At 41.9% G+C, this 13,687-nt stretch overlaps 2 protein-coding genes across 4 annotated transcripts in view; one reads left to right on the plus strand and one right to left on the minus strand.

Annotated features, from left to right (window-relative positions):
- cdc23 (CDC23 (cell division cycle 23, yeast, homolog)) overlaps positions 1 to 13,687 on the plus strand; it is a 43,225-nt gene that overhangs the window by 11,220 nt on the left and 18,318 nt on the right. For all 3 annotated transcript variants that reach the window (XM_069899217.1, XM_069899215.1, XM_069899214.1), the window contains exons 4-9: positions 3,681 to 3,723; positions 5,493 to 5,598; positions 7,296 to 7,428; positions 7,722 to 7,899; positions 10,674 to 10,771; positions 12,510 to 12,591. In XM_069899217.1, coding sequence (XP_069755318.1) covers positions 3,681 to 3,723; positions 5,493 to 5,598; positions 7,296 to 7,428; positions 7,722 to 7,899; positions 10,674 to 10,771; positions 12,510 to 12,591 — 640 coding nt within the window. The remainder of the gene's footprint in view (positions 1 to 3,680; positions 3,724 to 5,492; positions 5,599 to 7,295; positions 7,429 to 7,721; positions 7,900 to 10,673; positions 10,772 to 12,509; positions 12,592 to 13,687) is intronic.
- kif20a (kinesin family member 20A) overlaps positions 1 to 13,687 on the minus strand; it is a 122,426-nt gene that overhangs the window by 4,564 nt on the left and 104,175 nt on the right. The window lies entirely within an intron of this gene.

Consider the following 13,687-nt stretch of genomic DNA (forward strand, 5'->3'; position numbering starts at 1 on the left):
GCTTTTTTCTGGGGGGAATTTTCAGTTCAGCAGCAGCAAGTGGGACTGGAACAGGACAAGCTGACAAGCCTGTGGAAAAACCCCATTTTGAAGACAGGTGTGAGTGCTAGTTCAGCCTCGTCAAAGCCCTTGTAGTCCATACAAGAGGCGAGGACTGGCTGCCTAATGTTTCACTTGAAATAAGAGAAACAAAAAGGAACTCTGTGGTGACCTGAAAGAAAGAGGTAATCATCTGGAAAACCCTGATGGGGCAAGTTTCTTTGGCAAGACATTGACGTGGCTGATTAGAAGAAATCAGTTTGTGTCCAGCGACTAACAAATTTCTCTCTGAAAACTGACAAGAACCTTCTTGAGTGGTAACCATTTACCTTTCAAGCACCAAAACCTAGTGAACTTCATAAATGTTAAATTCTATGCACAGTATAAGAATTGCCTGCAACCAGTGAACTTGGAAGAGTGAAAAGTGAGATTGGACTGGGAATCAAAGAACTTTTCTAAACTTATACACACACACACACACATTACATACACGTGCGCTTAGATTTAGAAGGGGGTTAAGTAAGTTAATAGTGATAAGTTAGTGTTTGATCTGTTTTCATGTTTAAAGATAATTAAAAGCAACTTTTGTTTAAGTAACCATTTGTCTTGGTGAATTTCTATTGTTTCTGGGTTTTGGGGTCCTCTTGGGCTCGTAAGAATTGCAAAAACTTAAATTGGACTTTTAAATTTCTTGGTCCCACACTAAAATCTCAACTTAATCATATTTTCACATCACAGAACAGATTATCAGTCAAAAGCATGTATTAGTAATGTTGCCCTTTGCGATGACATGATAATATAAAAGGTGTTTTGTTAACACAAGCTTGTGCTTTGTTTACATTTTTAAATACCACAAAGTAAAGCAGACAACTGGAGAGGGACCAATATCTTGGCGGGTAGGTTTGGTAAAGCTGTTGGGTAGGGCTTAAACTAGTTTGGTGTGGGGAGGGGGGAATCAGAATGAGTGTAGAGATTAGGATAGAAGGAAAAAAAGTTTGATTCTATGTGCTCTTGAGTTGATAAGAGGACAGAGGACAAAATATAAAGGCAGCCAGATAAGAGGGTTTGAAATGTGTATATTTCAACTCTAGGAGTATTAGAATATCAGGGATGAACTTAGAGCATGGATCAGTATATGGAACTCCGTTAGAAGGGCAAGATTGGCTGATGCAGATACCAGGGTTTAAATGTGTTAAAAATAATATGATGGGAGATATAAAATGGGTGGGGAGTAGCATTATTGGTCAGGGATAATATCGTGGCTATAGAAAGGGAGGACGTTGCAGAGGGAGTGTCCGCTGAGTCGTGTGGGTGGAAGTCAGAAATAGGAAGGGAGGTATCATTGTGTTGGATGTAATCTGTAGGCCCCCAAATAGCCCTCGGGACACCAAGGGGCAGAAAAACAGGAAGATTTTGGAATGAGCAGGGTTGTCGTTATGGGTGATTTTAACTTCCCTAATATTAACTGGTATCTACTGACTGCAAGAAGGATAGATGGGGCTGGATTTGTCAGGTGTTTCCAAGGATTCCTGACACAGTATGTGGGCCGACCGACTAGGGAATAGGCCACACTGGGTCTGGTTCTGGGGAATGAACATAGTCAGGTGGAGGTCCTGTCGGTGGGGGAACATTTTGGTGAGAGTGACCACAACTCCCTTAGCTTCAATCAACATAGCTATGGAAAAGGATCTAAACAGTCAAAATGGGAAAGTGCTTAACTGGGGAAAGGCTAATTATGAAGGGATGAGACAGGAACTAGTGAGAATAAATTAGAAACTGATGTTTAAGGGTGAAAGCAGAAGTAATATGGAGGAAGTGTAGGGACCACTTGTGCAGAGTTCAAGATGGGTTTGTCCCACTGGTACAAGGAAAAGATGGTAGGAAAAGGAAAACCATGAGAGGTTGATGAAACAGGTCAGGCAACTAGTCAAGGGGAAGGAGGAAGGGTTTATGAGAAGTATATGGTAGGCAGGAAGGAGCTTAAAAAAGGACGTGGGTAAGCTCCAAGGAGGCATGAGAAGGCCTTGGTATGTAGGATTAAGGAGAATCCCAAGGGATTCTATGGATATGTGAATAACAGAAGAATGGTGAGAATGAACTTGGGGCTGCTAAAGGATAAAGGAGGCAACATGTGCCTGGAGGCAGAGGAGGTTGGGGAGGTCCTAAATGAATACTTCGCATCAGTATTCACAAGAGAAAAAAACCTTAATCACGGTGAGATTGAAATTAAACAGGCCTGTGCACTGGATAACGCGGAGATTAAGGAAGCAGAAATGTTGGATCTTCTTAAAAACAGCAAAATTGATAAGTCCTCGGTGAAGAGGCAGAATGATGGGTCATTAAGTTAGTGGATAACTGGAAGGTTGGAGGAGTTGTGGATGGAGCTGAAAGTTGTTGAAGGTTACAAGAGGATATAAACAAGATGCAGAGTTGGACAGAAAAGTGGCAGATAGATTTTAATCTGGATAAATGTGAGGTTGTTAGAATTTTGGAAGGACAAACCAGAAGGCTGAGTACAGGGTTAATGATCGGTTACTTAAGAGCGTGGTTGAACAGAGGGACCTTGGGGTTCAAATCTTTATATCCCTCAAGTTTGCCACATAGGTTAATAGGATAGTTGAGAAGGCCTATGGGATGCTGGGCTTCATTAATAAAGGGATTGAATTCAGGAATAGAGAGGTCATGCTGCAACTCTCCAAATCACTGGTAAGACCACACTTGGAGTATTGTGTTCAGTTCTGGTCACGTTATAGGAAGGATGTAGAAGTTATGGAGAGGGTGCAGAGGAGATTTACCAGGATGTGACCTGGTTTGGGAAACCAGTCTTATGAGGCAAGGATAGGAGAGCTGGGACTTTTCTCTTTGGAGTGTAGATGGATGAGAAGAGACTTGATAGAGGTCTACAAGATTATGAGAGACATAGATAGGGTGGACAGCCAGTGCCTGTTTCCCAGGGCTGGATCAGCAAACACCAGAGGACATGTGTACAAAGTTAAAGGAGGGAAGTTTAGGGGAGACATCAGGGATGTTTTTTTACACAGAGAGTTGTGTGTGCCTGAATGCCTTGTCAGAAACATTAGGGGCATTTAAGAGACTCTTAAACAGACACATGGATGAAAGAAAAGTAAGTTATGTGGTAGGGAGGGTTTAGTACTTTTTTAAAAGGAATATTTGGGTTGGAACAACATTGAGGGCTGAAGGTCTATACTGTGTTGTAGTGTTCTATGTATACTGCCCAAAACATTTATTTTTACTGATGAAATCAGCACTTTTACAGATGTTTAGAGACAACTGTACCTTCGTTTTTCTCTTTTTTGTCATAGCTGGTCTTACTAAAATTCCATTTCATGTAGATCTGGAATTTGAAATGGTAAAAGTGACTAAAGAGATGTTTAACATGTTTAAAAATAAGAATCCACCTGATGTCCTCTAGACTGAAATTTGCTTCTGCTAAATATTACCCTCAAACCTATAGCAAAATGCTCATAAACAGCCTCTTGACTTTCACATAGCAAGATGTAACAATTAAGTGATTAAACAATATATTATGAAGATTTTTCCAACTATCATCTCCATCATATTGTAGCTGTGATTCCAACTCTGATTGCAAAGGATAAACTTTTTAATTTTTTTCGTTCTAGTCTGGAGAAAAGAAGAAGGACGATGAAACAGTGGACAGTTTAGGTAAAAAAAACTAAACGTGAATATTTGACCACCAAAGTGTTAAGCTGTAATTTGCACTAATGTGTTAACAATGCAAGGCTGTGGGTTTTCCTGCATTTTTAATACAGTACGTTTCCCCTTATCCGAAGTTCTGTTAACTGAAATGATCCATTAACTGAACGTTTTTGGGATTGGCAACGGAGATGGGGAGAAGTCTGGGACCGGCAGCAGCTGATGCTACTGCTCAGTTTTTGGGTTTAAAAAAAAACAATAACCGAAAACTGGTCCCAAACATTTCTGCAGTATTTTTTGATGTTCTTTTGAAAGTTTTGATTCCTAGCTTGAGTACATATTGGCTTCTTTCTATATGCTAGACATTATTCATTGTTTACTCAATTAGTGATTTATCAGCTATTATTTGGTCTTAAACTTGCAGTTTCTTATTTGAATGGTTCTCTCTATGCTGATGTAAACACAAGAAAATATACATCCCAATCAACCTTTGACAGGCCCTCACATGTTAATAAAATTGGCATTTCCCAACTCAAGGATTCAATTAATGATTTATCTCTATCCTTTCCGATAACCATTTTAAAATTTCCTGAGGTACGGTTACAATTTCCAAAATGTTCCCCTACTGACACTCCCTCCACTTAACCAGCTACATTCCCCAAGGTGAGGCCCAGTAGTGTGTCAAAAAAATCTCCTGGACAGGCATAAAAAAATTTGACTACTCTGAGCCTTTAGTAATACAGGTACACAATCTTTTATCTGGAACCCTCGGGGGACAGTATGTTCTGAAATTGGATTTTTCTAGATTTCGGAAAGCCAGATTTAAGCCCACCCGAATTGTGCTGCCGTATCCACCCCCACCCCCTTCTAGTCACACTGCCGTCTCTCCTTTCCCCCCCCCCAGCCTCCCGACTCGTGCTGCCAGTCTTACCCCCTCGCCCTCCTGACTCGCACTGCTGATCTCCTCGCCTTCCTGACTCGCACTGCCGATCTCCTTGCCCAGCCGACTCACGCTGCCGGTCTCCCCCCCTTTTTCCCGCCCTACTCACGCTGCCGGTCTCTCCCCCCGCCCACCTGTCTCACGCTGCTGGTCTCCCCCCTTTTGCCCGCCCGACGCGCTGCCGGTCTCTCGCCCGCCCGACGCGCTGCCGGTCTCTCGCCCGCCCAAATCACACTGGCGATCTCTCCCTTTTTGCCTGCCCGACGCGCTGCGGTCTCCCCCCACACCCCCGCAACCGGCTGACTCGCGCTGCGGGTCTCTCCCCTTCTCGCTCGCCCGATTTGTGCTGTAGGTCTCTCCCCTTCTCGCTCACCCGATTTGTGCTGTAGGTCTCTCGCCCGCCCCACACCTGACTTAATGGATTTTGGAACTTTCTGGACTTTAGATGTCCAGATAAAGGATTGTGTACCTGTACTTGGGACTACAAGGTCATATTTGGGATACTGAGATCCCAGCACAATAATCCTATTTTCATTTAATCTGATACCTATCTACATATATGTAGATATGTATCTTTTGACTGGTGGAAGAGCTGTAATACATATCCAGCAAAGTGACGATGAGCTTTTTGTTTCTAAAGTCTACAGACATAGTCTCTTTTGAGGAGCCTTCTAGGGATATCCTGCCTCAATACTGAAGTAATAAGCCTTGACTAACAGTGTAATGCCTCCCCTCCTTTTCTCATTTGGAAATTCCATATCCTGGGATATGGAGTTGGGAGTCTGTCTCTGTTTAACTCTGTGATGGCAACAATATTTTCATCCTTTTTGCTTGGCAGGGCCTTTGGAGAAGGGACAAGTGAAGAACGAGTCTCTGAGGGAATTACGAGTGGAATTGAGCAGAAAACACAAAGCCCGGGAGCTGGATGGCTTTGGCCTGTATTTGTAAGTACCAGTTTGTATATGGCTGTCTACTGCTGGGTTATCCTATGAATCTCCACATGATTTAGTACAGTTTATGGCAAAAAGAAAATGCAATGAATCTGATTAACCTCTGTATCAATAATCCTGCGTAGTTCCATGAGTTGTACTTTGGGATTGGTCAGAATCAGAATTAATATTATAAAATTTATTGTTTTGTGGTAGCATTTACAGCATTGCTATAAATTACATTTAATAAATAAATTAGTGCGAAAAGAGGAGAAAATTGAGGTATGTCTGGTTCATCGTCCATTCAGAAATCTGATGGTAGGGGTTTGCATTTATTTTCTCAGTGGAATTTCCTGAAACAACAAGTTGAACGGGACTGAACCAAAACCATAGTTTGTAATTGTGGTGATTAGCGTATACAGAGCCGTTGTCATACCCACACTCCTGTTCGGCTCCGAATCATGGGTCCTTTACCGGCATCACCTACGGCTCCTAGAACGCTTCCATCAGCGTTGTCTCCGCTCCATCCTCAACATTCATTGGAGCGACTTCATCTCCAACATCGAAGTACTCAAGATGGCAGAGGCCGACAGCATCGAATCCACGCTGCTGAAGATCAAACTGCACTGGGTAGGTCACGTCTCCAGAATGGAGGACCATCGCCTTCCCAAGATCGTGCTATATGGCGAGTTCTCCACTGGCCACCGAGACAGAGGTGCACCAAAGAAGAGGTACAAGGACTGCCTAAAGAAAGCTCTTGGTGCCTGCCACATTGACCATCGCCAGTGGGCTGTTATCGCCTCAAACCGTGCATCTTGGCGCCTCACAGTTCGGTGGGCAGCAACCTCCTTTGAAGAAGACCGCAGAGCCCACCTCACTGTCAAAAGGCAAAGGAGGAAAAACCCAACACCCAACCCCAACAAACCAATTTTCCCTTGCAACCGCTGCAACCGTGTCTGCCTGCCCCGCATCGGACTTGTCAGCCACAAATGAGCCTGCAGCTGATGTGGACATTTCCCCTCCATAAATCTTCGTCCGCGAAGCCAAGCCAAAGAGAAAGAGAAAGAAAGAAGTGTGGTGACATCTAGAAACAAAGGCTTTTGATATCTCGGTGACAGCTGGAACGCTGAGTAATGAGGAAAGGCTAGAGGGTGTGCTTCCCTTCATCTGAAGGAAGGTGATTGAAAGAGGACATTGCAGAGCTGGACAAGATGGGTTAATGATCTAGAACTAATAAATCTAACTCGATTTGAACACAGAGGCCCAAGTGAAAATGGAGAGAAACAAACCTGACGGTGATGTTGAGAGGAAACTTTGTAAGCCAAACCATATCAATGTGAAAATGATTTCAGGTCCAGTAGTGGTAGGGAGAGTCTGGAATTATCTATGACCAGGATAACTGAAGATCATTTTAAGAACTTGGAGTATTGGGATGAGATAAGGAAATAGAGTTGAAGTGAGAGTTTATTCTGTTGGATAACTGAGCAGTTTTTCAGGAGTCACACAGTGTGCTGATCTTCCTTTGTCCTCATATTTTTAGAGGAAAGATCATCACTTTAGCATGAAGACTATTTAAAAGTGCACCGTACCATCTCTTGTGTAATAATGCAAGCTGCTCTTCATCATAAATTTGTTAATTTAAACTTGTATACAGGATAGAATGGTATGACATTGTTACACAGAATGAAATTCAGTTAGAATTTGTAATTTAGGTATGGAGTAGTTCTACGAAAGCTCGACCTCATCAAGGAAGCCATTGATGTGTTTGTGGAAGCTACACACCGTCTGCCCCTGCACTGGGGAGCGTGGCTTGAACTCTGCAACCTCATTACTGACAAAGAGATGGCAAGTGTTTAATGTTTTCATTTGTGGTGACCTGGCAAATAAATTATTCATTTTTCTACAATGGCAAACTTGGTGTAAAATAGGCCATTTTTAGATTGTTGCGATTAATAATTAGTAAACGGAATTTTGCTCTCGTGGCCAAGAGTGTTGCTGATTTGGAAGTGAATAAAAGCTGAATCAAACCTTTTCATTGCACCCTAATACACTTCTAAGATGTTGGAAAGAAAAGTTGGGCTTCTGGTTGAGTTGTTGCACATTGCTGTTACCAGTTACCCTTTGCTTTTCTCTTCCAGCTCAAGCCCATGATTTTGCCCAGTACTTGGATGAAAGAATTCTTCCTGGCTCACATATACACAGAGCTTCAGTTAATTGAAGAGGCTCTTCAGAAATATCAAAACCTAATTGATGCTGGCTTTTCCAAAAGCACTTATATCATCTCTCAAATTGCTGTCGCTTACCACAATGTTCGAGGTCAGTATCAGTACATGTTTTAGCTGAGTAAATATCCTCTTGAGATGTCCTTCATTTTAAATTTTTTGAGTCCATTTTTAGACCATTTTGTAAATTTAAAAAAAAAACTGATGCAACTTTGCGTATTCCATAAATTGGAACCCTATTGAACAAGATTGGCCATTATTAATGCTGGCTGCCAGGATATTTTCTAACATGATGGCTCCCACTTGACTGGCACCTCAGTATTTTGGTTGCTGGTCACCTCTAAGGAGATAATGCAGTATTTTCCAACCCCCGTCCAGATTTTTTTTTTTGCTTCAGATTCCAGCATCTGCAGACTCCACCCATTGATGTTGCCCAGACAACTTTGGGTCCATTACTCTATCTGTAGCAGTATTTCTGAGAAGGAGTTGAAGCTTGACATTTCAAGATGATAGAATTATTATAGTAGCAGGAGAAGACCATTCTACTGGTACAGTACTCCTAACCCAGTGGCAGCTCTTAGCTGAGGTTCTTCTCTTTCTCCGTTGTTCAACAAGGTCAGCACTTTCAACTGTCTATCCAATTCCTTTTTGAAAGCTTGGGTTGATATTGCAGGCTGCGAGTTCCAGAAAAATAACTGCTGTGCACTTTTAAAATAAGTTTTATCTGATCATTCCCTTTTTGTATGTTTTTGTTAATCTTTTGTGACTGGGGGTGAAATAATTTATTAATGGGAACCAGCTTGCCCTGATTTCCCTGGTCAAAACCAGTCGCATTCTTCATTTTTGATCCAGGAGGCCAGCAAACAATGACATCTGACAGCAATTCTGCCCACGTGGGCATGTTTATAACATTTTTCAAAATTGGTGCAGACCATCACAGAAGCTCATGTTGTGTTGAATAAAATATGCTGAAGAATTCATGATTTCTGAATTAATTCTGCCAGTTTGTTTGGGAAATTAGGTAATTAAAATAAAAGCCAAAATTGAGTTCACCTGCCAGAGAAAGTGACCTGCTATGGAAAGGAAAGTTGAAGGTTTTGGAATCTGGGACAAACAGAAATGTAGGAAGACCTCGTCAGTCAGAGATCATCAGGGAAAAGGGAATCCGTTCTGAGAAAGGATACCTGACCCGAATGTTAACAGAGCTCTCTTTATACCACTGCTCTTCGACTGGAGATTTTTTTCCAGTATTTTTTGTTTTGTTTAAGCTTCCTGATGAATTGATTTTTAATGAGAGAGGCTAGCTCTTGCTGAATGTCTGTGCAGCCCTTCAACTGAGAAGCAGTGCACCCCAATGTGGCCTCCTCTACATTGGGGAGACTGGATGAAGACTGGGAGATTGCCTTGTTGAGCACCTTTGCTCTGTCTGCTGCAACGGCAAGGTCCTCCCAGTGACCAATCACTTCAAATCCACACCACATTGCAACACTGAAATTCCTGTATGTGGCTTCGTCTACAAGTTGAGGTGACCTACACATTGGAGGAACCAAAGGTTGTATTCTGTCTCCACATTCTCCAACCAGATGGTTGAACTTCTCCAATTTCTGTTAACCCCCCCCCTCCCCATTCTCTCTCTCTTCTTCTAGCTCTCATCTCCTTCCCATGTATCAGAGCTATCTCTTTAGCCCGCTGTTCACTGTTTCTCATCACTTCTCAGCTTTCTCTTATACAGTCTATATCTACCTATTGCCTCTTGCCTTTTCGCCTATGCACCTCCCATCCGCCTTCCCCTCCAACCCAAGGTTCTGCAGCATTTTGGTTTACTGCACTAGTTGCCAGAATCTGCAGATTTTCTTGTTTACCTAAATTTAAAGCAATCAAAGCTGTTTGAATAACATATCTGGCCATTGGCCAGATGCCAGGCACAACATGTCATCCATTAGTTTGGATGGGGCGCAGTCACCCATCTCCTCCATGTGTAACAGTCTGGCAGCCCTCTCTCTGCGGGACATGCCGTAAATTCGCAGCAGGAACACTTTTAGAGTGTCATACTTGCGCTCTCCAGGTACTGGTGGATCGTGCAGGATGTCACCGACTCTCTTGGCAGTGGTTGGTCCAAGGCACTGACGAGGTAATAATAGCAAGTTGCATCCATCTTGATCTTCCTGAGGTGAAATTGTGCCTCAGCCTGTCAAAACCACAGCTCTGGTTCCGCTGTCCAGGAAGGTGGTAGCTTAACAGCAACAACTTCAGTATCCATATGGTCCAAAAGCTCATTTTGGACCCGTCAGGGTCACCAATTGTAGCCACTGAACATGCCGTGGTGGCTGATGAACGCTAAATAACGACACACACAGTTTCAGGTTAATCAGAACTCGTTTGTTCTTTTAAAACACTGAACCGTGCGTGCCATGTCATGACGTTATGACGTCCCGTGCCGGTTTGCTAGACGTCTGGGGGTTGTAGCCTATCAATAGTGCCGCTACACAAAATTATTAAACTTCACTTTCAACTAGTAATTCTTTTATTGACATTTGCTATTCTTGAAGACCTGTGTTGCTAACCTCTGATACCACTCTATTCATTTGAAATATGTTACTGAGTCTGTCACGTCAACTGGTGATTACTTTTTATTTTAAAAATAGCACATCTATACCAATTAATTTGGATGCCATGATACAGACATTTTCCACTTTTTTTTTCTGATTTATGAGATCAGCATGACTGTCAGTGTGTTGTGGCTGAACAAAAAAATGTTAGACTGCCCTGTCCTGTGATTATTGGATGAAAGGTTCTCGATTTCATATGTTCCATTATGAAATCTTGAGTTCAGGAATTGCTAATTTGTTCTTTTTCTGCAATCCTTAGACATTGATAGAGCTCTAACCCTTTTCAATGAGTTACGGAATCAAGATCCATATAGAATAGAGAACATGGACACTTTATCCAATCTCCTGTATGTTCGGGTAAGGCTTAATAGACAGTTTTAAGAGTTTTTGGAATTCTAAAAGTCCAAGCAACTAATTTCCATTTAACTTATTGAAGAAGCCTAATATTAATTTTCTTTCATATTATAAAATGTAAACCAATGAAAAATTCTGATAATTATAAAATAATGGTATCATTTAATCCTCCTAATTTAAATATATTCTATGTGGCAAAATCTGAAATCTTTAGAAATTTAGTCATTTGCTTTGGCCAGCTCACCTGCCCTTTTTTGGATAGAGCCTCTACTGATTAACCATTAAATAATTGCTTAGGTCCTGGTTAGTGCTGAGTTAAATTTTTCTTTATCATGAACATGGAATCGGGAATTGCAGGACTTGTTCAGCATTTAATGCCAATGGGCTTTGAGAATTTGAGAGGGAGTTGTCATCTTCCACTATTGTCTCTATCACAAGTATTTGTCCAATGCAATTGGGTCTGAAGTCTCTGAATGTGCAACCAGTGACAATGAAAAATCAAAGATGCATTCGAAGTTGGGTTGATGTGGGACTTGGAAGGGAACTTGCAAGTGATATAATTTCCTTAACACTTTGATGTTTGGTAAAGGTTGCATGTTTGTGAGAGAAATTGGCAAGAGGTTGCAGTTCTTTTTTAAATTGGAATAAAACGTGGCCTCAGAGCATTGGTAGTGGGAGTGATGAATGGAATATCAGGCCCGTGTCCTAGATCTTGATGACATTGAGCTTGTTTGGTGGTGTTAGAACTCTGTTAATTCATCGTGCTGGTGTCTTGTGCCTTGCAGATTGTGGAAAGATGTGGACTCAAAGATGTGCCTTGCAGATTGTGGAAAGATGTGGACTCAAAGTGATTCAGTTGCCCATGCTCTCTAGCCTCCTCTTTGTTCTTGAAGCCACTGGTTTCATGTGGCCACTGTAGTTGAGTTTGTGTTTCTTGTCAGAAAGGATTTGGATAGGTTTAGGGAACAGTAACATGTTGTCGACAGAATCACAAATGGCAGTGAGGAAGCATACAGGAGGGAAATGGGTCAGCTTGTTGAGTGGTGTCACGCCAAAAACCTTGTGCTAAGCATTAGCAAAACCAAGGCAATGATTGTGGACTTCAGGAGGAAGTTGGGGGGGACACGATCCAGTCCTCATCGAGGGCTCAGTAGTGGAGAGGGTCAAGAACCTTAAATTCTTGTGAGTCAGCATCTTCAATGATCTGTCCTGGAGCCTCCATGTTGATGCAATCACGAAGAAGGCTCCCCAGCAGCTATACTGCGTGGGGTGTTTGAGAAGATTCGCTATGTCACCGAAGAGTTTCAAAAACTTCTACAGGTGTACTGTGGAGATCATTCTGGCTGGTTGCATCATTGTTTGGTATAGAAGTGCCAATTCTCGGGACAAGAATACTGTTACAAGTGATTTGCTGTTGCTACTGGGCTGTTTTTAAAAAAAATGACCAATTCTCTGGGAAAAAAATAGTTTATCCGAAAGAGGCCTGGTCGCGACCATTTTGGATCATCGGAGTTGTACTGTATTTTGATTGTCTGTCATCAGTTTTCCCAGAGCATGACATGGTTCTCTTTCAGTTATCTTTGAAAATATGTAGACTGCTTCTAGTCACCTCAGGTAATATGTGTCACAAGAATTTGACTAATTTAAATTTGATTAAAGCCATAGTGAATAAAAAAGACTTAATAATTGTATTGTATTGACAGAAATATGTTTATTCCCACTTTTATTTTTTTTAAATTAGAACATGAAGCCTGAGCTAAGTTATTTGGCTCATAACCTCTGTGAAATTGATAAGTACCGAGTAGAAACGTGTTGCGTGATTGGTGAGTACTGCTTGTCTCACACAGGAAGGACATCCATGGCTTCTTTTTCAAATTATTAAGCAAAAATATTAATTTGTTTTGTTACTAACTACTTAACTCTATTATTTTGTTGAGACTTGTAACCTGTCTTTTATCTCCCATTTTATTGAGCTTCCCCAATCTTTTACATCCCTTGCTTTTGTCAATACCCCTTTGTAGCCAGTAGTGATGTAAGGGACATGGTCCCAGTTAATTCTTTGGTATTTATTGTTCCCTCTCATGGAAAATTGCTTGTCATCATGTCTGAGAGTGAAAATTTGATAGAAAGGTTTACATTTTTACTCTATTGTCACACAGCTAATGATACATTCCAAATACGCCACTTCATCCGATTTGGAAGAATTCTTAGACAGGTCCCTATAGATATATATATATGCAATAAACATGGTTTTCCTCTTTCTGCTCCTTTTAACATATTTCATAATGAGTAAAGCGAAATAAGGGAAGGATTGTTCTGTTGAAGTTAAACAATCGAGCTCCCCTCTGACACCCCACATCCTCCTCTTTTCCCCCCACAACCCCTGGAGCAGCCCCCACCTCTGGCAACCCTGTCTCCTACCCACCTCCCCCACCCCCACTTTCCCCTCACACTTTCCCCCGCTAAACCCCATTCTAACTCCTGCCAGATCTGGTCCAGTCCCTCCACCTATATCTACAGTAGCTCACTTTGCTTCCATCATTTCAAAAACTTCCAGTTCCTTGAACTTGACCACTTCATTTTCACCATGGATATCTAATCTCTATACATCTCCATCCCCTATACAGAAGGTCTCAAAACCCTTTGTTTCTTTCTTTGTGACAGGCCAAAACTGTTCTCTCCCTCCTTTGACTCATCCCACTTTTTCCAAGTTAAAGGGGTTATCGTGAACATAGGTCCAAGCTATGCCTGCCTTTTGTTGGCTATGTTGAGTAATACATACTACAAACCTCACAGACAAGGTTCCTCAACTCGTCGACGACCACATTGCGCCGACTTTCACTCTGACCTCAAATTCACTTGGTCCATCTCTGGCAACACTGTTTCCTTTCTCAATCTTTCTCCATCTCAGGGGATAAA

The sequence above is a fragment of the Narcine bancroftii genome, chromosome 9, assembly GCF_036971445.1.
Source record: "Narcine bancroftii isolate sNarBan1 chromosome 9, sNarBan1.hap1, whole genome shotgun sequence".
In the NCBI taxonomy this organism is placed as follows: Eukaryota; Metazoa; Chordata; class Chondrichthyes; order Torpediniformes; family Narcinidae; genus Narcine; species Narcine bancroftii.